General features: G+C 35.6%; 1 protein-coding gene across 3 annotated transcripts in view; it reads right to left on the bottom strand.

Annotated features, from left to right (window-relative positions):
- The window catches only part of LOC136029381 (uncharacterized protein CG43867-like), a gene marked incomplete in the record, with an annotated part of 290,632 nt that overhangs the window by 191,388 nt on the left and 73,634 nt on the right, over window positions 1-25,610 (bottom strand). For all 3 annotated transcript variants that reach the window (XM_065707702.1, XM_065707703.1, XM_065707704.1), the window contains 1 exon segment: window positions 6,771-6,865. In XM_065707702.1, the coding sequence (XP_065563774.1) occupies window positions 6,771-6,865 (95 nt within the window).

A 25,610-nucleotide genomic window follows, 5' to 3' on the forward strand; every position in this document is an offset into this window, starting at 1 on the left:
TTAGTATTTGAGTATGCATAGAGTCGAAACTAATAAAGTCGTATACATTTTAAGCGATGATACGACAGCCCAATGAGGAAAATAATAGAATAAAGCCTTTTGAAAAGTATTGCTTAATACTTAAAAGTATTAAGCTTAAAGTAGTTTGCTTAATTAAGCTTAAGTAGTTAAGCCTAAAGTAGTTAAACTTAAAAGTAGTTTGCTTAATGTAACCTAACGTATCCTGTTAAGCCAACATCTACAACTGCAGTGGAATAGATGGCAACAGTTGGGCTGTAATTGACACTCAATTGTTTCTGACTTAGAAAAAATCCTAAGTTGCAAGACTTCACAAGATTTTGATTTTTTTCGCATTATTCATTTTAAATTGACACAGAAATATTCTTTTCACCTTTAACAAAGAAAAAAATGGCCAGCATAAATATACCTCTCCGAAATTTATCAACTAGCTGAGCCTGTTGTGCACAAAAGTGCTTTTATTAAATTTTTGGTACTCAGCCTGCAACTCAAACAAATGGAATTTATCAACTAGCCGAGTTTATTATGTCTAAAAGTACCTTTATTAAATTTTTGATATTCAGTCTGCAATTAAAAACTCGGAATTTACCTACTAGTTGAGTTTGCTGTACTCAAAAGTGCTTTCGTTAAATTTTTGGTATTCAGCCAACAACTACAATCACTTAGAATTGATCAGCTAGCTTAGTTTTTGTACTCAAAAGTGTCCTCTTTAATTTTTTTTTTACTCAGTCAGCAAACTAAAACGCTCGAAATTTATCAAGTAGCTGAGTTTGTTGTACTAAAATCTGCATTTATTAAGTTTTTGATACCCAGTCAGTAAGTTAAATATTCAAAATTTATCTGCTAGCTGAGTTTGTTCCACTAAAAAGTGCTTTTTATTAAATTTTTGATGCTCAGTCACCAACGAAGCACATTCGGAATTTACCAACTAGCTGAGCTTGCTGTACTCCAACCTACTTTTATTAAATTTTTTGTACTCAGGCAGCAACTAAAATACTTTGAATTTATCAACTAGCTGGCTTCAGTGTACTCAAAAGTGCTTTTATTAAATTTTTTATACACAGTCGGTAACAATAACACACGGAATTTATCAGCTAGCTGAGTTTGTTGTACTCAAAAGTGCTTTCATTAAGTTTTTGTTAGTCAGTCAGCAACTAAAACACTCGGAATTTACCAATAAGCTGAGTTTGTTGTAGTTAAAAGTGCTTTTATTAAATTTCTAATGTTCACCCAGAAAATAAAAGAACTTACGAACTAGTTGGCCTCGTTGTGCTCAAAAGTACTTTTTATAAATTTTTTGGTACTCAGCGAGCAACTAAAAGACTCGGAATTGATCAACTAGTTGAGTTTGTTGTAATCAAAAGTATTTTTTTTAGATTTTTTTATACCACTCCGTAACCATTTCACTCGGAGTTTACCTACTAGCTGATTTTGTTGTACTAAAAAGTGTTTTTATTAAATTTTTGATACTCATCCTTTAAGTAAAACACATGAAATTTATCAACTAGTTTAGTTTTTTGTACTCAAAAGGCTTTTATTAAATTTTTGGCACTCAGCCTGCAACTAAAACACATGGGACTTATCAACTAGCTGAGTTTGTTGAATTCAAAAGGGCTTTCATTAAATTTGTAATGTTCAGTCAGCAGTTAAAACACTCGGAATTTACCAACTAGTTGTGTTTGTTGTACTCAAAAGTATTTTCAAATAAATTTTTGGCACTGCTTTCATTAAATTTTTGTTACATTATCAGCAACTATAAGACTCGGAATTTATCAACTGCCGGGGTTTGTTGAAGTCAAAAATGCTTTTATTAAGTCTTTTGATGCTCAATCAGCAACTAAAAGACTCTGAATTGACCAAGTAGGTGAGATTGTTGCAGTCAAAAGTGCTTTTATTAAATTTTTGATGCCAAGTCAGCAGTTAAAACATACGTATTTATCATTTAGTTTAGTTGGTTGTGCTCAAAAGTGCTTTCATTAAATATTGGTTATCTATTCAGCAACTAAATCACACTGAATTTACCAACTAGCTGAGTTTTTTGTACTCAAAAAGTTTTTTCATTACATTTTTGGTTACTCAGCCAGCAATTAAAACACTCGGAATTTACCAACTAGATGAGTTTGTTATACTCAAAAGTGCTTTAATCTAATTTTTGGTACTCTCTAGCAATTAAGTCTTTTAATTGCTGGTTGAATATCCAAAAATATAATGAAAAAAAACTTTTGAGTACAACAAACTCAACCACTTGATAAATCCCGTGTGTTTAACTTCGGACTGAACATCAAAAATTTAATAAAAGTACATTTGACTGAGTAAATTCAGCTAGTTGGTTACTCCCAAGTGTCTTAGTTACTGACTCAGTATCAAAAATTTAATAAAAGCCCTTTTTAGTACAACAAACTCAGCTAGTTCGTAAATTCCGAATGTTTTGATTGCTGACTGAATAAAAAATAATAATAAAAGCATTTTTGAGTAGGTAAACTCAGCTAGTTGATAAATTTCGAGTGTTTTAATTGCTGGCTGAGTGCCAAAAATTTAATGAAAAAGCTCTTGAGTACAATAAACTATACTACTTGTTAAATTCTGAGCGTTTTAACTGCTAACTGAATAGCAAAAATTTAATAAAAGCAAGTTTAAGCACAACAAACGCAGCTAGTTGATAAATTCCATATGTTTCAGTTGCAGGCTGAGTGCCAAACATTTAATAAAAATACTTTTGAGTACAACAAATTCAGCTAGTTATTAAATTCCGAGTGCTATCATTACCGGGTAGATATAAAAAAAACTAATAAAAACACTTATGATTACAATGAACTCAACTAGTTGATAAATTCCGAGTCTTTTAGTTGCTGGTTAAGAACCAAAAATTTTATGAAAAGCACTTTTGAGTACAAAAACTCAACTAGTTGGTAAATTCCGAATGTTTTAGTTTCTGAGTGAATATTAAAAATTTAATAAAAGCAGTAAAAGCACTCCTTTTGATATACTGGATAGATATAATTGCTTTTATACCACTCAACATTCTCCAAAATTTCGCCTCTATGCCCTTAGGTTTTTCGGATACACCCAGAATCAAACATTTTACCTATTCCTAATTATAAATCCTGCACTTCAATGAATTTTAGAAAATTCTATAACGTCCAAATTTGGTTGACGTACGCTTCGTCTCACTTAAATATACAAGTTCAATCTGCCTTGCACATAAAATTCATAAAAATCAAAAATGGAGTAAAAATTAATTTTAGAAAAATGCTAAAACGTTCAAATTTGGTTGACGCGCGCTTTTTCTCACTTAAATATTCAAGTTCAATCTGTATTGCAACGCTTTTTCTCAATTAAATATTCAAGTTCAATCTGTATTGCACACAAAATTGCTAAAAATTGATAATGGATATGCGAGGTATTCAATTGTCGCCCTTTTCCATAGAATTAGAATACCATTAAGAAAAATAAACTCTGGCCTATGAAAAATCTCAAAAATCCTCAAGTCTTGGTTTCACCTCTTAGCGTAAATAGTGAGGTATTCAATTGTCTTCCTTTCCCATGGTATTAGAATGTCATTAAGAAAAATCTACATGGTAGTAGAACGTAATTAAGAAAAATAAACTCTGGCCTATGAAAATTTAAAAAATCTTCTGGTCTTGGTTTCACCTCTTAGCGTAAACAACGAGGCATAGTCGTTCTTTCCCGTTGTATTAGAATGTCATTAACAAAAATAAAACTGTGGCCTCTGAGCCGTGTAGATATCCAAAAAAATTCCAGTAGGCCAAAACCCAGTAAAGTGTATAAAGAGGGTTTACTCCGAATTGACGAGGGAGGGATAAAATCTGGGCTAATCGAAAACGTTCAAATTCCGGCAGCTTCACAGCCTAGGAGGCAAAGCGTATCTTATGACTCGCGAGTGCAAATCCAAAAATTAATAGTCATGGAAGTTCTTAAGACCTATGCAAAAGGACGGACCGATTTCATTCAGACTAAGAAGTCTCTAAAGAAAACTTCCAATCAAGATATTAAAAACATACAAATCAACATTAAAAGTATTTCACCTTTAAAATAGCATCACAAAATTATGAAGTTCTCTTAACAAAGCATATTTAACTGTCCCCCAATTAACCTGAAATCACCTGAAGGGTTGTTTTGACAAGAAGTTACAGCTCAGTGCTATGAGACCTCGCTTTTAGTTTATAACTGTTTTTTGAAGTATGAAGTAAAGTATGACAAATTTATATATTTGTATTATGTAAAACTCTCAGCGCAAACAACGAGGCATTCAATAGCCGTTATTTCCCATTGTATTAGAATGTCACTAAGAAAAATAAAACTCCAGCCTGTGAAAAATCCAGAAAAAAAGGTAGAAAAAATTTCTTAGTTAAAAAGGGGCAAAAGTTGGGAGAAGGGTATTGGGGATCCTTGGAGGTGGGACATGGATGATTACAAGTTCCCTCTAGAAAACTGCCATAGCAATTGATTCATTGGGGAACATAAGTTCCATAGTTTACAAGCGCATGTCGTAAGAAAAAAATGGGCAGCAGATTTGCCGCTTTTTGATTCACTAAAATTTGGTTCGTATTATAAAATACGTCCAATTTACTTTACCCAAGCGCGTGTTAAGACCAGTTTCATACAACTAAAAATTAAAAATTTATTCATATAATTGCCATTATCTGAATATGTAGGTCGAAGGTTTATGTTATTTGCAATGAGACTTAGGGTATATTCTTTAGAGCCTCAGGCGTAAAGACTGTCCCTGTTAGGGCAATACTACCTACATTTTTGCTACTGGCCATAAATATCGCGGATCAATACTTTGGTTCCTCGCTTTTTTGTATTTTTGTCTTTTGTAAGGAAGAGGTAAGGTTGAACTTTGGCAGTTTTTCGGGAAGTATGAACATCAGGCCTGATTACAAAACAGAGCTTACATTTTGGAATAATATGCATATTTCTTGCTTGAGACCAAAAGAATGGTTTTTGCTTCTCCGTGAGTCCAACCCAACAGTTTAGGAATTGAGGTGGAGTTGGCTTTTCGTTTCGTTTCTTCAACCCATGTTTCTGTTCTTTGACAGTAAGCTCTGTTGAAGCAAGCGAGCAGGGAGGCGCCTGTGTTAAAATTGAAGTTATATTAAATTCTGAGAGTGCTTAACACGCGCGACAGTTCCTTGGCACCATCTTCAAGATATCTTATTCTTAAAAAAAATTGATGAATTTAGAAATCCGAAAAAGGTGCATTTTCCTTTGAGACCAAAGTACTTGTCAATTCTGTTCGCCCTTTTAGTTGAGTTTGTGATTTTAGTTTCTATGTTTAGGACAAAGGCAGGGGTATGGTATCAAATATAACCTTTTGGTAACAGCATTAGAGTTTACCACTACAGTTTTATTAGCTATTATATCTGAAAGTTGGCTCATGGCATTTTTTTTAACACTGATCAACAATCGTTGGGGAGCCGACAAAATGGAAAACATCAGTTTGTACGACTTAAGATGAGAATTTTGAGGCGTTGAGAATTTTAACATCCAGATCCATATTAGAAAAAGAAGCAACTAGATCAGATCGGAAGTCCTAACCCAGTGAAAAGCGACTTGAGCCTTGATTTGGTGTAAAATGAGCTAAATCTAAGGGCAGGACTTGTTTGAATTTTCCTTTAACCTTGCAATGTTAATTTTTCATGTAAGCATCATTAAAACATCGCCTCGCATAGATTTTGTATTTTGGGGTGACAAATTGTTGACAATCTTTGGCAATGATGCGTTTACTAGTTTGTATACTAATTACTCGTTTTTCATATATATTTCTGGTCAAGAGACTATTGTTTTCATCTCTATCGTGGACAGAGACTTTAGGGGGGGGGGGAATCCCGGAGTACGTTCAAAACAGGAGAAAGAAATAGGCTACTTAAGTGAAATGTGAATTTAAAATCTGTTTACGAATTCAAACGGTTTTTACCATCAGCTATATCGACACAAACGACTGTTCTCATGATTTGGACCAAAATAAAAAAAAAAGCTTTACTTGGTACACATGGTGAACTTTTGAATGTAGTGTCATTAATAGCTTAGAGAATAAAGTTGACATTAAGCAGAAACAGCGTATTTTAAGACAGTCTTTAACGGTAGTGCCATCGTTTTTTTTTTAGGCAGAACTTCTTATTGGCAAATGCCATTTTTTGAATATAGAGGTGTTGGCAACTACATAGTTTAATCAATAGCAAAGAAACAAATTCAAATTGTTGCTCCTGCAGCGCTATTTTCGGTAGAGCCGTTCCTAAATTTGATGGGGGCCGTAAGAAAATTAACGACAGCGCCCCCCCCCTCGACTCAAAGCAAGAAAAAAACGAATAAAAAGGGAAAATTTTCCTCAAATTGTAAATTCCCCCATTCATCCCCCTACCCCAGCTGCCGCACCTGGGGTAACTAATCCACTTCCTCCCCCCCACCTCCTAGGAACGGTTCTGTTTTCAGCGACACTAACCAAAGGATACTGGAACACGCATGTTTCCAAGGCAACGTAGATCTAGTTACATTAGAGGAGGTTGTAGTTTGTGGCATAAAATAACTCTTTGCCAACATAAGCTTAGACTACTCAACTATAAATTATACAGTGGATAGTTCTTTCTACCCTCCCTCAACCACTGTTGGCGGAGATATTTTGAAGATTTAGCATAAGGTCAAAATTCAAAATTCTATTCCTGGTTTGATTTGTGATTCAACCGATATAAGAAGAACGCGAGGAAAAAATGCTTAAAAAATTAACTTACCTCCCAAATCAGAGAGAACAGAATGGATTGATGAATTAGGCGAGTGAACAGATAAGGGTTTGTGTAAAGGCACTTGAAGGCTTTGGTAAGGCGAACTGAAAAATAATAAGAAAAAACGTAATGATATGATAGCAATAAAAATGTTTCAGTCATGTTTCTTCTCAGTAAAACACAGTATGGCATAGTAGTATGAAGAGCATGTTAATGGAAGAAAAGACCTAATAATACTATTTTTGAAAAATAATAACTTTTTAACTTTATCAGGACCTCAAAGCACCCCATTAAAAAAACTTCTAATAATTAAAATGTTCGTTCTTTTTTTTCATATCTGCATATTTAATCTTAAATCCCTAGAAGTCCGTTCCGAAGCAATTCGAGCCAAAAGTCTTCTCTTTAAAATATTGGAGAAAATATGTTCCATTCTTTTCTATAGTGGTGCCCGGTTAAATGGTATAACTGTATATCGCACTAATATCAAGAATAGTGTTAGGTCACTACAGCTTTTCATAAGTGTATTTTCTATTAATCCATTGTCACTGGATTCGATTTCTGGCGTCAGATTTGAAATAATAGGAAAGCAAAAAGTATGCTAAAATCAAATATAAATCATCATCTACATAATAAATCAATAAAATAAGTATTAAGCTAATTAAAACGTTGATTAGAATTAAACCTGGCCTAAGAAGATTATCTCGGCATAATCTCAATACCAATCGTTTCTTCACCAACGGAATTCTATAACGCATAAATTCATTTTGGGCTAATCTAAAAGCAATAAATCTTTCATTTTACACCCGCAATGAATAAGAAATCCATCCTAAAGAAGATTTATCAGTGAAACGAAAATTCAAGTGGGGAAAAACTCTAACAGAATTTAACGGACCACTTGCTCAAATTCAAATACCCATCAATCTAATCGAGTTTTCGTGTCCCGGTTTCAAGAACCGCAGAGACTCCGGGGAAATAAATGGAAATGTCAAGGGCTAGGGAACGTTATATTAAGAAGAAACTAAGCCTTTCGACCGCTTAAAGCAAAGGGAATCCTTAAAAGAATTCAAGGGATATCATCTGGAACATATATGGACCTAGAAATAAGCGAACTCATCAACTCGATATTGCTCAACTTTAGAATCTAAAAAAAAAAAATAGAAAAAAATTAGAGAATCGATAACAACAACAAAAAATCAGGTATTTTTATTAAAAAAAAACCGGAAAAACAAAAATCCAGATTGGGAAAATTGAATTGACATAAATGGAGGAACACGAGCTGCGACGAGTAAACAAATATGAACGGATATTCGAGCATTATCGATACGAGTGTTAGAAATATGATTCTATTTTTATATTTTACGGCAAAAATTAGCTTGATATAGAAAAAGAGAAATTTTCAGATTGTCTTTTGGTCAGTCAAGCTCAAAGACTTGGATACACTTATACTCTTTTGATTTAGTTAAATTGTAAGAGTAGAAACAGTAATAGTAGTAGCCTTGAAAGTCCCAAATTAATACCCACAGCCGTTTTTGGGATATTACTGAAATGTCTTATTGGCAACCAGCATACGAACAGTACCTTTTGATTTAGTTTTAAAGCAACGTTTAGTTTTAAAGCATAATGGGCAAATTGCATAATTCTGGGGGATTGACCAACCCAATATTCCTAGAGACATAGCTTTAGGGTTCAACTAAGCTGAACAAAATATCTGTCTCAAAATCTTGATTGGAAGTAATGGGCTTGGAAGGAGGGCTGCTCGTCCTCCAGTCACTTTCGACTCTTAAAATGGGCCCTATAACCTTCATTTTCCGATCGAATTAGCTCCATTAAAAGTTTCATCGATATTGCTAGTTATGATAAAGGGGCGCTGCTTATGATATTGCTTATATGCCCTTTTGAAAACCTGAGCAGGAGTCCTGCTATCAATCCCAGGATATAGTTTAGGGAGTCTCTCACTCTCCCTGCATGGTGTACCTATACTTAACTTCCTAAGGGGTGCTACATCACATGTTCAGAGGTTCTTCACCACATGGTGTACATATAGTGAATCTTAGAAGGGAGTTTTTATATTGTGGGGTAGCAGGGATTAGGATTAGGAGACAAACTCTCTCTGGATGGTGTATCTATGCTGAATTTCCTAAGGGTGGGTATATCACCTTCTCGTGGGGTTCCTCTCCACACAGAGTACCTATATTGAATCTTACGAGAGGGTTTAATATTTATGTGGTAATTGGGGGTTAAGAACGGGAGACATAGGAGGGAAACTGTTGCTGTACATAAAGTGTGATTCGTAACAATTACTGATTCGTAGCAATAATGTTACCCCATGACAAGTTTCTCCATAGAAATATCATCCCACGTAACCCCCCCCCCAAATCTCTCCCCTGAAAAAATCCCCCTCAAAACGTCTGTACACTTCCCCGTAACCATTACTATATGTAAACACAGGTCAAAGTTTGTAATTTGCAGCCCCTCCCACGGGGACTGTGGGGGAGTAAGTCGTCCCTAAAGACATAGTTATTAAGTTTTTCGACTAAGGTGACTAAAATGACTATCTCAGAATTTTGATCCGGTGACTTTTGGGGAAAATAAGCGTGGGAGGGGGGCTAGGTGCCCTCCAATTTTTTTGGTCACTTAAAAAGGGCACTAGAACTTTTAATTTCTGTTAGAATGAGCCCTCTTGCGACATTCTAGGACCACTCAGTCAATACGATCACCCCTGGGGGAAAAACAACAAAAAAACAAACAAAAAAAAACAAATAAACACCCATCCGTAATCTGTCTTCTGGCAAAAAATGCGAAATTCCACATTTTTGTAGATAGGAGCTTGAAACTTCTACAATAAGGTTTTCTGATACGCTGAATCTGATAGTGTGATTTTCGTTAAGATTGTATGACTTTTAGGGGATGTTTCCCCCTATTTCTAAAATGAGGCAAATTTTATCAGGGTCGTAACCTTTGATGGGTATAACTGATCTTGATGAAACTTATATATTTAAAATCAGCATTAAAATGCGATTCTTTTGATGTAACTATTGGTATCAAAATTCCATTTTTTAGAGTTTCTGTTACTATTGAGCCGGGTCACTCCTTACTATAGTTCGTTACCACGAACTGTTTGATTTTAAAGTTTTAAAATTAAAGTTTCACTTTTAATCCCCTTTATGCAAGTTACTTTTAATTTTTTCGGAATTCAATTGTTTTGTCGGAGGACATTCAAACGGATTGACATTTTTAGAACTCATTCCTGGGCTTTTCATACCTGCAGCGGCCCCCTTCCCAATATATTTCACGGACTTTTTGGGGAACTTGGTGCACACCGTACTATGTTACCGTTTTAGAAGCTTTAATCACTTTTAAGGGGTTAAGTTGGCACTCCAACTTAAATTAAAGTAACAAAGCTTAAAAGAGGTAAAACTAAGCTAACCTAACTTATAAGCAGGAACAGTTTCTTCCCTGAAGCTAACCTAAGATAAAAGCTGTAAACCTAACCTAACTTATAAGAAGTAAAGCTAATAAAACCTAAATACGGTAAAACTAGCAAAACTTAAAAGCGGTAAACCCAACCTAACTTAAAAGCGGTAAAAGTTTCGCTACCTAAACGAACCTAACTTAGAAGGGGTAAACCTAACCTAGTTAAAAAGTGATGATTCTAACCTAACATAACGTCTCTGAGTTTTGAGAAAAACCGTTTACGTGTCTCTGACTTTTGAAGAAATTCCGTTTGTATCTTTGAAGTTTTGAAAAAAAAAACATTTCGTGGGCTTCTGAAACTCTAAAAAAATCCTGTTCACCAAGCTCCGACTTTTGAAAAATCACACTCATGTGTCTGACTTTTGCAAATCCCATTCACGTGCCTCATACTTTGAAAGATGTGTTGGCATTTTTTTTTACTTTTTGAACAAAAAATACAGATCGCACGTTTCTGACTTAGGAAATACACCGTTCACCTGTCTCAGACTTTAAAAAAAAACTTGTTCAAGTTTCTCTTACTTTTGAAAAATTCTGTTTACATATTTTCCAGTTTTGAAAAAAACTGTTCGCACTTTTCTGACTTTGGAAAAATTCCTTTACCTGTCTCTTAGCTTTGAAAAGTCCCGTTCACGTGTCTATGACTTTTGAAAATTCAGTTCACGTATCTCTGACTTTTGAAAAATTCGGTTTGCATATTTTCAACTTTTTGAAAAAAAAATCCAAATCGCACGTTCCCGACTTAGGAAAAAACTCGTGAAACTGCCTCAGACTTTTGAAAATATGATTTTTGAAAAAAATTCCGTTATCATGTCTGAGTTTTGAAAGGAAATTCTGCTTTCATATTTCTAACTTTCTGACATTTCTGACTTAGGAAAATCCCGTTCACCTGTCTTTGACTTTTGAAAAATCCCGCTCATGTGCTGTTGATAGTGTACCAAAAGACACAATCATTGAGCCCCCGCCTCTCTAAGAAACCAATAGGCGATCATTTTAAGCAGGTAATCAATGTAAAACAACATGTTTTTCTCAGAGCGTAAGTTATTTTTTAAACAGCAGTATGAGAGTAAATAGAAAGGAGTAGATGAATTGCCACAAGAAAGTGTGTGTATATGATAGAGTTATTGTAGTATTAGATTCTCACAAAGAAGAATATCTGAACTACAAAACAAGCACTGATGGAGAATTGGAGACGTATGTGCGCTTTGTCGTGAAAGTGAGAGATAAGATTTACCAAAACAATTCGAATCTTATTTTGATGGACATTCGAGAGTAACATCTCCAGAGGAACTATTGCTCAATGATAATGCAAGCCTAAAACTAATAATTGACGGCAGAATAGTTGTTATGAACTAATAATAATTTATTTCTTGCCCACTTGCAAAAGGGAAAGCGTGGATTAAAAGGAGAAAACAAGAGCTAAGAGCTAATATGGCACTTGTGACGAGGTCTGAAGAGCCAAGAGCTCATATGGTATGAGCTCTGGCAAAATTCTAAGAATCAATACATTGCTTTAAAGGGAAAATCAGAGACTTAATGCCAGTCGGGATTTAAAATAAGAGCTCTGAGTCCAGAGATCCTTCTAAATATCAAAATTCATTAAGATCCGATCACCCACTCGCAAGTTAAAAATACCTTAATTTTTCTAATTTTTCCTCTCCCTTCAGCCCCCCCCCCAGATGTTCGAATCGGGTAAAACAACTTTATCAAGTCAATTTATACAGCTCCCTGAATGGCCTACCAATTTTCATCGTCCTAGCACGTCCAGAAGCACCAAACTCGCCAAAGCACTGAACCCCACCATCTAACTCCCCCAAAGAGAGCGGATCCAGTCCGGTTACGACAGTCACGTATCTACGACATTTATAAGCATTTTCCAAGATTTCTGGGTTCCCCCTCCAGCTCCCCCCTATGTCAACTGATCTGGTCGGGATTTGAAATAAGAGCTCTGAGACATGACTTCCTTCTAAATATCAAGTTTCATTAAGATCCGGTGACCCGTTCTTAAGTTAAAAATATCTCAATTTTTCTAACTTTTCCAAATTAACAACCCACAACTCCCCCAAAGAGAACGGATCCGTACCAATTATGTGAGTCTCGTATCTATAACTTGTGCCAATTCTTCCCATCAAGTTTCATCCCGATATCTCCACTCCTATGCGTTTTCCAAGATTTCCGGTTTCCAAGATCTCTGTTTCTCCCCTCCAGCCCTCTATGTCCCCAGATCTGATTCGAATTGAAAATGGAGCATCTGAGATATAACAATCTTCTATATATCAAGTTTCATTGAGATCCGATCACCCATTCGGAAGATACCTCGATTTCACGTTTCCCAAGAATTCCGGCTTCCCCCTCCAACGTCACCGGATCTGGTCGGGATTTCAAATGAGAGTTTTAAAGCACAAGATCCTTCTAGATATCAAATTTCATTAAGATCTGATCACCAGTTCGTAAGTTACAAATACCTCATTTTTTCTAATTTTTCCGAATTGCTCCCCCCCCCCCCCAATTCCACCAAAGAGACCGGATCCGGTCCGGTTATGTCAGTCACCTATCTTGGCCTTGTGCTTATTCTTTCCACAAAGTTTCATCCTGATCTCTCCACTTTAAACATTTTCCAAGAATTTCGGTCCCCCCCCCCTAATGACACTGGACCCGGTCGGGATAAAAAAATAAGAGCTAAGATACGATCATTTTTTCGCAAGTTAAAAAATCTTCATTTTTTCTAGTTTTTCAGAATTAACCCTCCCCCCAAAGAGAGCGGATCTGTTCCGGTTATGTCAACCACGCATCTAGGACTTGTGCTTATTTTTCCCACCAAGTTTCTTCCCGATCCCTCCACTCTCAGCGTTTTCCAAGATTTTAGGTTCCCCCCTCAATTCCCCCCAATGTCAGTGGATTCAATCGGGATTTAAAATAAGAGATCTGAGACACGATATCCTTCCAAACCTCAAATTTCATCAAGATCCCATCACCTGTAAGTTAAAAATACTTCATTTTTTGAAGTATTATACCCCTGATGGTATAAGATTTTACCCCCCCAGATGGTAAAATCGGGAAAACGACTATTTCTAATTTAATCTGGTCTGGTCCCTGATACGCCTGCCAAGTTTCATCGTCCTAGCTTACCTGGAAGTACCTGAAGTAGCAAAACCGGGACAGACAGACCGACAGAATTTGGGATTGCTATATGTCATTTGGTTAATACCAAGTGCCATAAAAACAAAGAACTACAAATAAACAAAATACAAGAAAAAGAAATAACAATTTAGAAAAATAGGCGGATATGATGATTGTTAGTATGTTAGTATGCTGATTCAGTTTAAGTTTTATTGTGTCAGAACCTAAGAGTTTTTTACTCTGTTGTGGACTCATTTTCATTAATCTTAGTGTCTTTTGATAGAGTATTTCGATCCAAAGGGATCAAGGTTTGCATTGGAACCATAAATTGTATCCAATTATTTTATTAGTGGATCATTTAAGTTTTTACTCCTTCCTCTACCTAATCCCAAACTTCAAAATAGAGGCTCTCATAAAGTCTGACTGCTCTTACAGATACATTTCCATCATCAGATTGATTTCTATGCTGTAGAAAAAGTATTTTTCAAATATGAAAATATACCTTTCAATTCACCTTGGTACTAAACTGTAAAAAAGGGTTAATCAAAGAAACCTATTAGGCCTATATTATAATTAATTTTAACCTCCTCCCTCACTTCTTCACACCAATACAATGTTCCTCGGGTCACCTCAAACTTAGTGAAAGTTTTATCTTAACCCCCCTCCAAGATTATTTCGAAAATTTGTGTGAATATAAGGCCTCTTGATTCTTTTGGGAGTGCAAGTAATTTCGCAAGTGTGCATTAAACAAAACTTGGTGGCTACTCCTAGAGAACGACACTGAAGAATTCCAGCCCAATCAAAGAGTCAAGGAAAAACATAATCCTCTGTTCTACCAAAACATGTTTGTCTAAATTGGTTAATTAGAGGATCTAAGACCCTAGGACCGAAAAGGGGTTATTCTGACTCAAGATTTATACTGCAGAGACGCTTTAGCAATTTTGAGCATAAGGACTGTCTAACAACTACTGTGTGAAGCATCTGGCGTATAATCAGGCACCCAGAAACATATTTCACCTTGGAGGAGCCAATGAAAGACTTCTGGCATATGTAAAAGCCAGTAAGAGATTCTTTTACTTTACACAGTCTGGCTTCAAGTGTTCAGCGGCAATCCATCCACAGAATCAGCCAGAAAAAATAACGATGTGGTATCACTTGCCAAAAGTTGGTTTAAGTCACCAGATTTGACAAAAAATTATACGATTCTTCAGATAGTTCCGACGGTTCTATCGCATGATTTTGATACTTTTTTCCAGAAACTTTTGAAAACCCTATATGATCTAACATGACCTAGTCTTCGGCTAAGAGTTGGATTCTGTGAATTCTATGTTCTCAGTTTTTTTATCGTCCCTAATCTGCATCTTTGTCCCATCTTGGATGAGGAAGGTAGGTACGGACGTAGAGACTGAAAGTTTGGTAACACCTATGAGGTGATTTTCTACGGTCCTGGTGGCACAACAACACTGCCTAAGTAAAGAGTAAAGTAGGTTGTACATATTATTTGTTTACTTAATTAAATTTTCATCGAGCCACATCATATGGAAGAAGTTATCGTAGCAACTTCGGAAGGAACTCATTCTGCTGGATATTGAAAGTTCCAGTGCCCTTTTTATAAGTCACAAGGGATTGGAGGGCAACCAAACTCCCAGCAATTTCTCGTTTTAGCCCCCTCTTCCCATAGACGGACTATTGAAATTTAGAGATAGATATTTTGTTCGGCATACTTGAAAGTTCCAATAACTATACATCTGAGGACAAAATAACCCCTACAGCCCCTGAGGCAGGGAACTTTCCCGTTGTTTACATATAGCATTCGATCAATCAACCAATCAATTTATTTAACAGAAACAGGGAAAAAATTACAAAACCTTAGACATCCACAAAGGCTCTTTGACCGGTCAGAGTGGGAGACTAAACATACCATTAAACAATAGCACTAAAATCAAACAGAAGGGCAAGAAGAAGAAAAAAGAAGAAAAGGCAAAAAAAAAAACAACAACAGCAAAAACTACCAATCAAAATAGATGAATTAAACAAATTGAAAAGGAAAGATAGAGGAGGAAAAAGGAGAAGGGAGCAGAGAACTAACTCAAGGCTTGAGAGAAGGTCGGTTAGCTCTTTTTTAAATTGCCTATAAGGATGACATAGCCAAATTTTACCTAATAGGGAATTCCATATGGAGACACAACATAAAACTGGATTAGAATCTGGTCGGCTATGAGATAAGAAACGCAAGATTCCTTTTGTAGCTCAGAATTTAAACGAAATAATTGTTTGAAGAAGTTAGGGAGGAGTCTGTTATATAAGGGTCTGTTATATACTTTGAAAACAGGGAAGGTAAAAGAAGAGAATGTCGACAGTCATACTGTTGGACAGTAGTACATATATGGTTGAATGAGAGAGTGAAAGAGGATGTTTATTATTGAACCAGGGAAACAATGACGAAGCTTCAGAAGAGCTCCTAGGTTTCTGGAGAGCTTACGTTTCATAAGAGCACAGTGATGTTTGAAAGAAAGGTTTTTGTCCAATAAAATACCCAGGAATCGAGCATGTCTATCAGGAGGACGACTTATGTCACCATGAGTGGTAGAAATAGTTTGAACCAAAGGACAAAAAGTACCTGATCTGGGAAAAATAAGTAGACTAGATTTAGCTAGATTTATGGCAAAGCGACTTGCATCAAACCAAGAAAAGGTTCTTTTTAGAACAAAGTACACTTTCTTGATAAGGGAGGAATCCTTAATTTCTGAACACCAAAGAGTACTATCATCTGTAAATGCAAATAACACTGTGTCTTGAGCTGCCTCACTAGATGGAACAAAATTGTGATCACAGATACTGCAGCAACTTCGTTTAGTTTGTTCAGATACACCAATAAAAAGATCATTGATGAATATAAGGAATAAATAGGTCCTAGGACAAACCCTTGAGGGAATATCCCTGGAATTTTCCCGTTCTTTACATATAGGATTTGCTATTGGGGAAGGGAACATTAACCTTCTTACTTTAGTAACTGATAGTACCCAAATAGTGACTACAACCATTCGAACTTTCTCGTTGTAATAGGTGACCGGAGGATTGTTACGTTGTCGCTTTCATCATTTCTTTCATATAATCCAGCAAAATGGACATTTAATTACTACAGCCGTTCGCACCTTGTCGCACTTACTCTAGTAACTTATGATGTCCTAGTGTTCCTACTTCAGAGTATCAAAAGTTCAGTCTTCATTGACAGGTTCTGGGGCCAGATTTCGGAAAAACGAAGATCGGTAGTATGTTGACGGACGTGTCAAAAAATAAATAGTCTTTGTGGGCATAGATTATCGAATATATCATTGAAAACTGGACTAACTGTAGTAAAAAAGTTGGAAAAAATTCTAAAAGGGATCACAGGTAATTGACAAATTTCACAGGTTTTGCTAATTCACGGTGGCAACACTGGTTAGTAACTTTTAGAAACACTTGTAACTCGCGCTCTCCAAAAACCTGGGAAAACACCCAAACTAGCTAGCACAGATTTATAAGCACTGAAAGTAGCTTCGCAATACACAACAACATATCCTCAAATTAGTATGGGTGATAGTTCACCGAAATAAGCGGAATTATATACTTTTACCATCGTCAAGACCTTTTAGGTTGCTATCTCTCCGAAAACCTCTTCGTTTCTGCAAGATTCTAGTATTTGGGACTTGTGAATGAGATGGGATAGTAGTCTAAACAAATGAGAAACACTGGTTGACCTCGTCAGTGTGGCTTATTTTTATGCTTTTACATATTGAAAACTCAATAATCTTAAGTGTGGTGATAAAATAAGGCAAAATCTGTGAATTTGAAAAGAAAAAGTTAGTCACCGAAAACAATATATGTGTCCTTTCATTGTAATTCTGTTCTAAAGACACCTGGATTTTGTGATTGCTCTCAGCTTTTACCGGAAAATGATAATTAAATCACCCTCTTCTGAATAAAATTTTTCAACAAATATCTGTCCCAATTGAGATTTATAGATATAAGTATTTAAATAATTGCCATTTTGTAATACAAGTATTCCTTAAAAGGTTCCTAATCACGTCTATGGCCTTGCAAACCAATTTCTTCCGGATTTCCTACTTGTGTAAACTAGCCCAAAAGCAACAATCTCGAAACATATGGAGAGCAAATTCTATTTAACCCAGCTTGTCTAATTATCTGTAAAGCCAGGAACTGGAAGAGATCCTTATCCGTTAGAGCATGACTTCAGGGCGTCTGACCAAGAACCTAATTAGATCTCAGTCGTTTCATTAGTATATCTCCAATGGTACATCTTTCTATAAGTAACAAGGAACCGTCATTATAAAAGAGCAAGAGATATGTATCTCAGGATAGCTTTTAAGCATTCATTGCGATCTAGCTTGATCTTGTTCATAATTTGCAACCAATTAAAAAGGATAGATATCACCATGTCGCTAGTGTTTTTTCGAAAGTAATACTAGTGTTAGAGATGTCATATTTTAAAGCCATTCTCGAATTCTAAATGGAGAGGAAGGAGGGGAGGTCAAAATAATTATTTGACCAGCCCACTAGGAATAAACCATGGGAAAATCCCTTTTAAATATTCCGAGAAATTGCAGGTGGAACTATGCAAGAAACATGGATACAAGTCGTAAGGTAAATCTTATACTTTTCCGTGGGGAATACAGAACCCACTATTTCAATCTTAATTTTAATCGTAAGCTTTATGATCTAAAACAGGCTGGATGAGCATTATTCTTTGTTTTCTAAAGTCGACAACATCCATTTTTCCCAAGACTATGAGTATTGTAATTGCATAATCCTCCGGGTTGGTCTCTTTTGTTACCTAAAATGGCACTAGAACTTTACTTTCCAATTCCTAAACAGGATAGCTTGCATCGATAACCTGATATGATAACTTTAATAATTATAGACTCCACTGATAATTTTTACACTGATAACTTGCGATTTGTCACTAAACCTTAAATATTATACATATTTGGAATCCTCAATAAAATATGATGTATTTGATGTATAATGCTACCGAAGTTTTATCGGGTTTTGGTTTCTATTTGGATGTTTAATTACTACTCATTATCATGAACGGATTGACTTTGATACCAAAAAGGGGAGGTGAAAATTGTCAGTTTTTAGGCCGTTACTTTCAGGAAACTTAATTAGAAATGAGAAAATGATAATCAAAATTAAGCAATGAATACTTTTAAACAGACTTCAATATAATTTCAATCATTTTATTTTCCTCTTTTCTTTTAAATAAAATTATTCGAACTTATACCACAACTAACTATGACAAATTCTTTTGTGCCACCTGGTGTGCGTGATTCTGAAAGTAGGCACTTCCTCGCTTCATATATTTATAAAGATGAATTCCGTTCAAACTATTAATATCGACGTAAATAACTCCCAATGGATGGCGATAAATTATGGGGCAAATAAAAAACCATCACGGGACGATGCCTGACAGTTAAATCAATCTAGTAATTAATAGCCACCTATAAAAATTCAGGAGTAAATCCCCAGCAATTTAATACTTGCTGGTACTTACTGAATGCAAAACTTACGATAATTCGGTGCAATACGACAGGAGTAAACACTACAATGTTTACGCTATAACGGACAAGTTTGTCATAAGGAATAACAATTAGACAAACGTGAAGTTCAGTCCTTGGGTGGATTATGATAAAAAAAAAAGAAGATACTTGTTGCACATTAAGTAAAAATTGGTTGATGAACGAAAAGTGAGGCATACTCTTCTTCTTATAGGTCATCTGCTTCACTGACTAAATGTAAAAGCAGAAAGGGAGATTCACTCCCAAAAACATTACAAATTTCGTTACCTGAGGTTGAAAGACAAAGAAGGTTATTTTTATCATTCGTTGGATCCATAAATTTTTCTGTATGTTTTAAAAGAAGAGCAAATCAACAAAAACATCTTCTGCTAACGTCCCAAAGACTAGCATCCACCTTCTTCCCAGCATCCAGAACAAAATGTTTTGACTTAAAATAGTTTTACATACATCAACCATGGTTGCAGCGATGGCTGCAACCTGGTAAAAAAACGAGCGACGGCCCTTAGTAACCAAAAGTTAAAGAATATTTTGAAAAAAAACCTTTATGGTGAGAAAAAAACTGCCATTTGTTGCTCATTCAGGTGTGGTAAATATTATCTCAATGAAATTTAATAATAAAATGTTATGGCGAAAACAAATTTATAGGAAATCAAGAAGAGACTGGAAACCCATCGAAAATGGCATTGGAACGAAATGTTAGGTACACCATTGAAATTGTCATGGTCGAGAACCCAAAAAAAGGGGCATTGAAGCCCTTCCCCACCTTGAATAACAAGGTCAATCGCATAAGAAACACTGATTGTTTTCATTCTTTTCTTGTCTTTTGTTTGTTTGTTTTTTATTGTTTTTTTCTTCGCCGTTAATGGGACACTGGAGGATCATAAAGAGCTGTTTAAGGGCTCATTAAAAAACTAATTTTAGTATCTAGGGATTTTTATCAATTTGGCTTGATAACACCATTATAAAGTGCCATATTCCTGGAGTGGAAAGACTGGGAACCATCTTGTATGCTCCCCCTCCAGTCCCGTTAGGAAATTCAATAAATCGTCTGCTGAATAACTGCTCTAGTAATAGTTCGGGGCCCAAACACAGTGCACTAGTATCATCTCTTGCCTCTCCATCTTTCCAAATACGATAGGAAAATACAACAAGCTTATACATCCGCCTTGCAACAAATGTAGCTTCATATTTTGTCAGTCAGGTCAATGATTTTCGCAACAAAAGCAAATTAAAAGACAGTGCTAGTGTAGTTTTTTTATTTATTTTTCTTTTTTAGATCTGTTTTTCCTTGTTTACCTGATGCAAAAGTAACCCTCGTCAGGCTGTATCCCCTTATAAAGAAATCCTAAGAAAATACGATGACGGATTTAAGGGGATGATTAACATCCCGTGGGGATAAAAATAGACATAAGCAAATGTTCAAAGATAATTTTGCATCAATCCCCTCAGAAACATTTGTTAACGCTCATGAAAGACCTCATGCCAAAACGTATATCCGAACTACGTTTTTATTGTATAACCTCTCTTTATAAAATAAAAAACCTAAATTTTTTAGATTTCAGCTTGGTTACGCACATGTGTGAAAGATAGGCGGTTAGCTAAGTTTCTCAGTTAAGAGATACCTTCTTTTTTGTAGTATGGTAATTTTTCGTCAATTTATCCATTCATCTTTTCAGTTCAATGGCAACCCTGGCAGCCCCTTGTGCTCGTTTACTAGTGACTCTTTCACCAAGTAGTGCGAATGTATGCAGAGAATAATACAAAACAATTCAGGTCTAGGCAAATTGGACTGACAGACTCGAAGGAGATAATTAACATCCCGTGGCAATGGAAATAGGCACAAGCAAATGTTCCAAAATAATTTTGCACAGAATCTCTAAGAGACATTTGCTAAAGCTAATGAAAGAACTCACATCAAAACATACATCAGAATTAGGTCTGGTTCTGTTTGCAAAGTAAAGGGTTGCCTTTTGAGGTTTCAATTTGTGCGTAAAAATCTGGGAAAGGTAAGCGGTCGGATTAACACAGTTCACAATTTACAAAAAAGATAATTGACATATTAAACTAACTAATGAATAAAAGGTGTACATTTTTTCAATAACGCTTTTTAAAGAAGACTTAAAAAGTGAATTAAATTAAAAAAACAAAACGAGTTTATTGAATTGAAAGTAAGAAGCAACATTAAGACTTAAAACGAACAGAAATTATCATGTATATGAAGGGGTTCGCCCCCCTCGTCAATATCTCACTTTTTACGCTAAAGTTCGAATTCTGTTCCAATTCCTTAACAATGACCCCTGAATCACAGAGGCCGTTTAATTAGAATGAATAGCTCTTTTGAAAGCACTAAAAAAATTGCGTAAAGAGCAAGGCATTGAGTAGGGGGCAAACCCCCTCATATACCTAATAATTTCTGTTCGTTGTAAGTTTTAACGTTGCTTCTTACTTTCAGTCGAAAAAACTTCTCTTTTTTATTTAATTTCTGATCGGTTTTTAAAATAATGCTGGGAAATCTGGTGCCCCGTTCATAGAAATGTCCCTTCCCCATGAAAACTTCCTCCCGGGAAAGGTCCTCACACGTAACCCCCTCCCGCTGACCACCCCACTATGACAAAAATCTCCCCAGAAAACATCTGTATACTTCCTAATAACCAATACTATATGTAAATAATAGGTAAAGTTCATAACTTCCAGCCCTTCCCCTGGGGACAGTGGGGGACTAAGTCATCCTTAAAGACACAGTTTTAAGCTTTTCGACTATGCTGCATACAATGGCTATCTCGAAATTTTGATACAACGTCTTTAGAAAAAATAAGCGTGGGAAGGGACCTAGTTTCCCTACAATTTTTTGGTCACTTCAAAGGGCACTAGAACATTTATATAGAACGAGATATTCTAGGACCATTGGTTCGATCAAATCCATCTTGGGGGAAAACAAACAATTAACAAATAAACACGCATCCTTGATCTTTCTTCTAGACAAAAAAAAACCTCTACAGTAGGGCTGTTTGATACAATAATTATACGGTGTGATTTTCATTAAAATTCTATGACTTTTAGGGAGTGTTTCCTTCTCTTTTCCAAAAATGAGGCAAATTTTCTCAGACTTGTAATATTTGATGGGTAAGACTAAACTTGAAGAAACTTGTACAGTTGAAACCAGCATAAAAATCCGGATCTTTTGTATCGTTACTACGAACTGTTTGAAAACATCAGATGATACTGGAGAGCAAGACATCGGCCGTAGGAGCAGAGCCCAAATACGGCTGCTGTAACTCAAAACGCGTACCACAATTTGAATTTGACAGAGGGGAAAATTGAAAAACATCTGTTATGGTTTCTGATCCCTGTTCAAGTTTCTCGTATGTTGGGTTTCTGCAGTCGCATGATTATAATATTTCAACGCAAGACGAAAATTTTGCCATCATTTCATAGCTGAGGTTCGCTTTATTCTTCTAATGAATTACATTCGCATTACATTTCTAAAAATTGTTTTCTTTTTCTTTTAAACAAACAAATTTGTTGAGGTGTGAAAAACATTAGAAATAGGACACATTTTCTATTTTTAGGAGAGTTTCGGTCATTCTTTTAAAAAGATTAAATAAAAAAACTAGTTTTTTTTAACTGAAAGTAAGGAGCGACATTAAAACTAAAAACGAACAGAAATTACTCCGTATATAAAATGGGTAGTCCCCTCCTCAACGCCTCGCTCTTTACGCTAAAGCTTTTAATTGTTTTAAAAAGTAGAATTGTGGCAAAGAGTCAAACTTTAGCATAAAGAGCGAGGGATTGCGAAGGGGACAACCCATTTCATATACGGAATAATTTCTGTTCGTTTCAGTTTTAACGTCGCTCCTTACTTTCAGTTAAAAAAAAACTAGTTTTTTTATTTAACTTCTGAACGTTTTTGAATTAATGCATGTTTGATTTTGGCTCTCCGCACATAAATTATTAAAATGAAATTTGTATATTAATTCTTTTTTTTGACTAGGCTTTCTCTTAGCTTTGATCAAACGATTTTGAGAAATAAGGGGTGGGGAAGGAGGCCTAGTTGCCCTCCAATTTTTCGGTTACTTAAAAGGGCAACTAGTACTTTTAACTTTTAACGAACGTTTTTATTAGTAAAAAATATGCGTAACTTAAGAATTAACTTACGTAACAAACTTTTATATTCTTATATTTTTATTATCTGTACGAGGGGGTTTGTACCCTCATTAATACCTCACTCTTTACACTAAATCGCAAGTTTTGTCCCAATTCTTTAAGAATGACCGCTGAATCAAAAAGGCCGTAGAATAAATAGTTGAAATCACTAAAAATACTTTAGCATAAAGAGCGAGGCATTTATCTCCTCCTAAATACCTCGCTCTTTATGCTAAAGTATTTTTAGAAGCCCTCATATGCGTAATAATCTCTGTTCATTTTAAATTTCAATGCTGCTCATTACTTTCAATTGAAAAAACGTTTTCATGTTTGTTTTTTCATTGTTTTTTTTTTATAGTAATGCTAGAACATCGTGCGCCTTTTTCATTGAATTTTTCTTCCCTCATGACATATTTCTCCAAGGGAAGATCCTCCCACATAGCCCCCTTCCCTAAACCCCACCCCCAAACCAAAAACATCCCCCTGAAAAAATCTGTACACTTCCCAATAACCATTACTATATGTAAACACTGGTCAAAGTTTGTAACTTGCAGCCCCTCCCCCAGGAATTGTGGGGGAGTAAGTCATTCCCAAAGACATAGTTATTATGGTTTTCGACTATGCGGAACAAAATGGCTATCTCAAAATTTTGATCCATTGACTTTGGGAAGAAAATGAGCGTGGGAGGGGGCCTAGGTGCCCTCCAATGTTTTTGATCTCTTAAAAAGGGCACTAGAACTTTTCGTTTCCGTCAGAATGAGCCCTCTTGCGACACTCTAGGACCACTTGGTCGATACGATGACCCCTGGGGAAAAGAAAAAAAAACAAATAAACACACACCCGTGATTTGTCTTCTGGCAAAAAAAATACGAAATTCCACATTTTTGTAGATAGGAGTTCTCTATAGGGTTCTCTGATACGCCGAATGCGATGGTGTGATTTTCGTTAAGATTCTATGACTTTTAGGGGATGTTTCCCCTATTTTCCAAAATAAGGCAAATTTTCTCAGGCTCATAACTTTTGATGACAAAGACTAAATTTAATGAAACTTATATATTTAGAATCAGCAAGAAAATTCAATTCTTTTGATGTATCTTTTAGCATCAAAATTTCGTTTTTTAGAGTTTCGTTTACTATTGAGCCGGGTCGCTCCTTACTACAGTTCGTTATCACGAACTGTTTGATTAAATAAAAAAAAACTAATTTTTTTTAACTGAAGTAAGGAGCGACATTAAAACTTGAAACGAACAGAAATTACTCCGTGTATGAAAGGGGCTGTTCCCTTCTCAACGCCCCGCTCTATGCGCTTAAGTTTGACTCTTTCTCTCAATTCTACTTTATTAAACAGTAAAAAACTTTAGCGTAAAGAGCAGGGTGTTGAGAAGGGAACAGCCCCTTTCATACACGGAGTAATTTCTGTTCGTTTTAAGCTTTAATGTCGCTCCTTACTTTCAGCTTAAAAAAAACTAGTTTTTCTTATTTAATTTCTGAACGTTTCTGAATTAATGCATGTTTGATTTTGGCTCTCCGTACATAAATTATTAAAATAAAATTTGCATATTAATTTTTTTTTGCTAAATGGCTTTCTCTTAGTTTTAATCAAACGATTTTAAGAAATAAGGGGTGGGGAAGGAGGCCTAGTTGCCCTCCAATATTTTGGTTACTTTAATGGCAACTAGAACTTTTGATTTTTAACGAACGTTTTTATTAGTAAAAAATATACGTAACTTAAGAATTAACTTACGTAACAAACTTCTATATTCTTATATTTTTATTATGTATATGAGGGGGTTTGTCCCCTCGTTAATACCTCGCTCTTTACATTAAAGCTTAATGTTGTCCTAATTCTTTAAGAATGACCCCTGAATCAAAAAGGCCGTAGAATAAATAATTGAAATTACTAAAGATACTTTAGCATAAAGAGCGAGGTATTTAGGAGGAGAAGAACCCCTCATATGCGTAATGATCTCTTTTCGTTTTAAGTTTTAATGCTACTCCTTACTTTCAATTGAAAAAACTTTTTTATGTTTATTTTTTCATTTTTTTATAGTAATGTTAGAAAATTCTGCGCCCTTTTCATTGAATTTCTCTTCCTCCATGACAAATTCCTCCAAAGAAAGATCCTCCCACATAGCCCCCTCCCCTCAACCCAAACCCAAACCAAAAAAATCCCCCAGAAAACGTCTGTACACTTCCAAATAACCATTACTGTATGTAAACAATGGTAAAAGTTTGTAACTTGCAGCCCCTCCCCCGGGGACTGTGAGGGAGTAAGTCATCCCCAAAGACATAGTTATTATGGTTTTTGACTATGCAGAACAAAAAGGCTATCTCAAAATTTTTATCCGTTGACTTTGGGTAAAAATGAGCGTGGGAAGGGGCTTAGGTGCCCTCCAATTATTTGGTCACTAGAAGAAGGGCACTAGAACTTTTCATTTCCGTTAGAATGAGCCCTCTTGCGACACTCTAGGACCACTTGGTCGATACGATGACCCCTGGGAAAAAAAATAAAATAAACACACACCCGTGATCTGTC

Source organism: Artemia franciscana, chromosome 7 (genome assembly GCF_032884065.1).
Source record: "Artemia franciscana chromosome 7, ASM3288406v1, whole genome shotgun sequence".
Lineage (NCBI taxonomy): Eukaryota > Metazoa > Arthropoda > Branchiopoda > Anostraca > Artemiidae > Artemia > Artemia franciscana.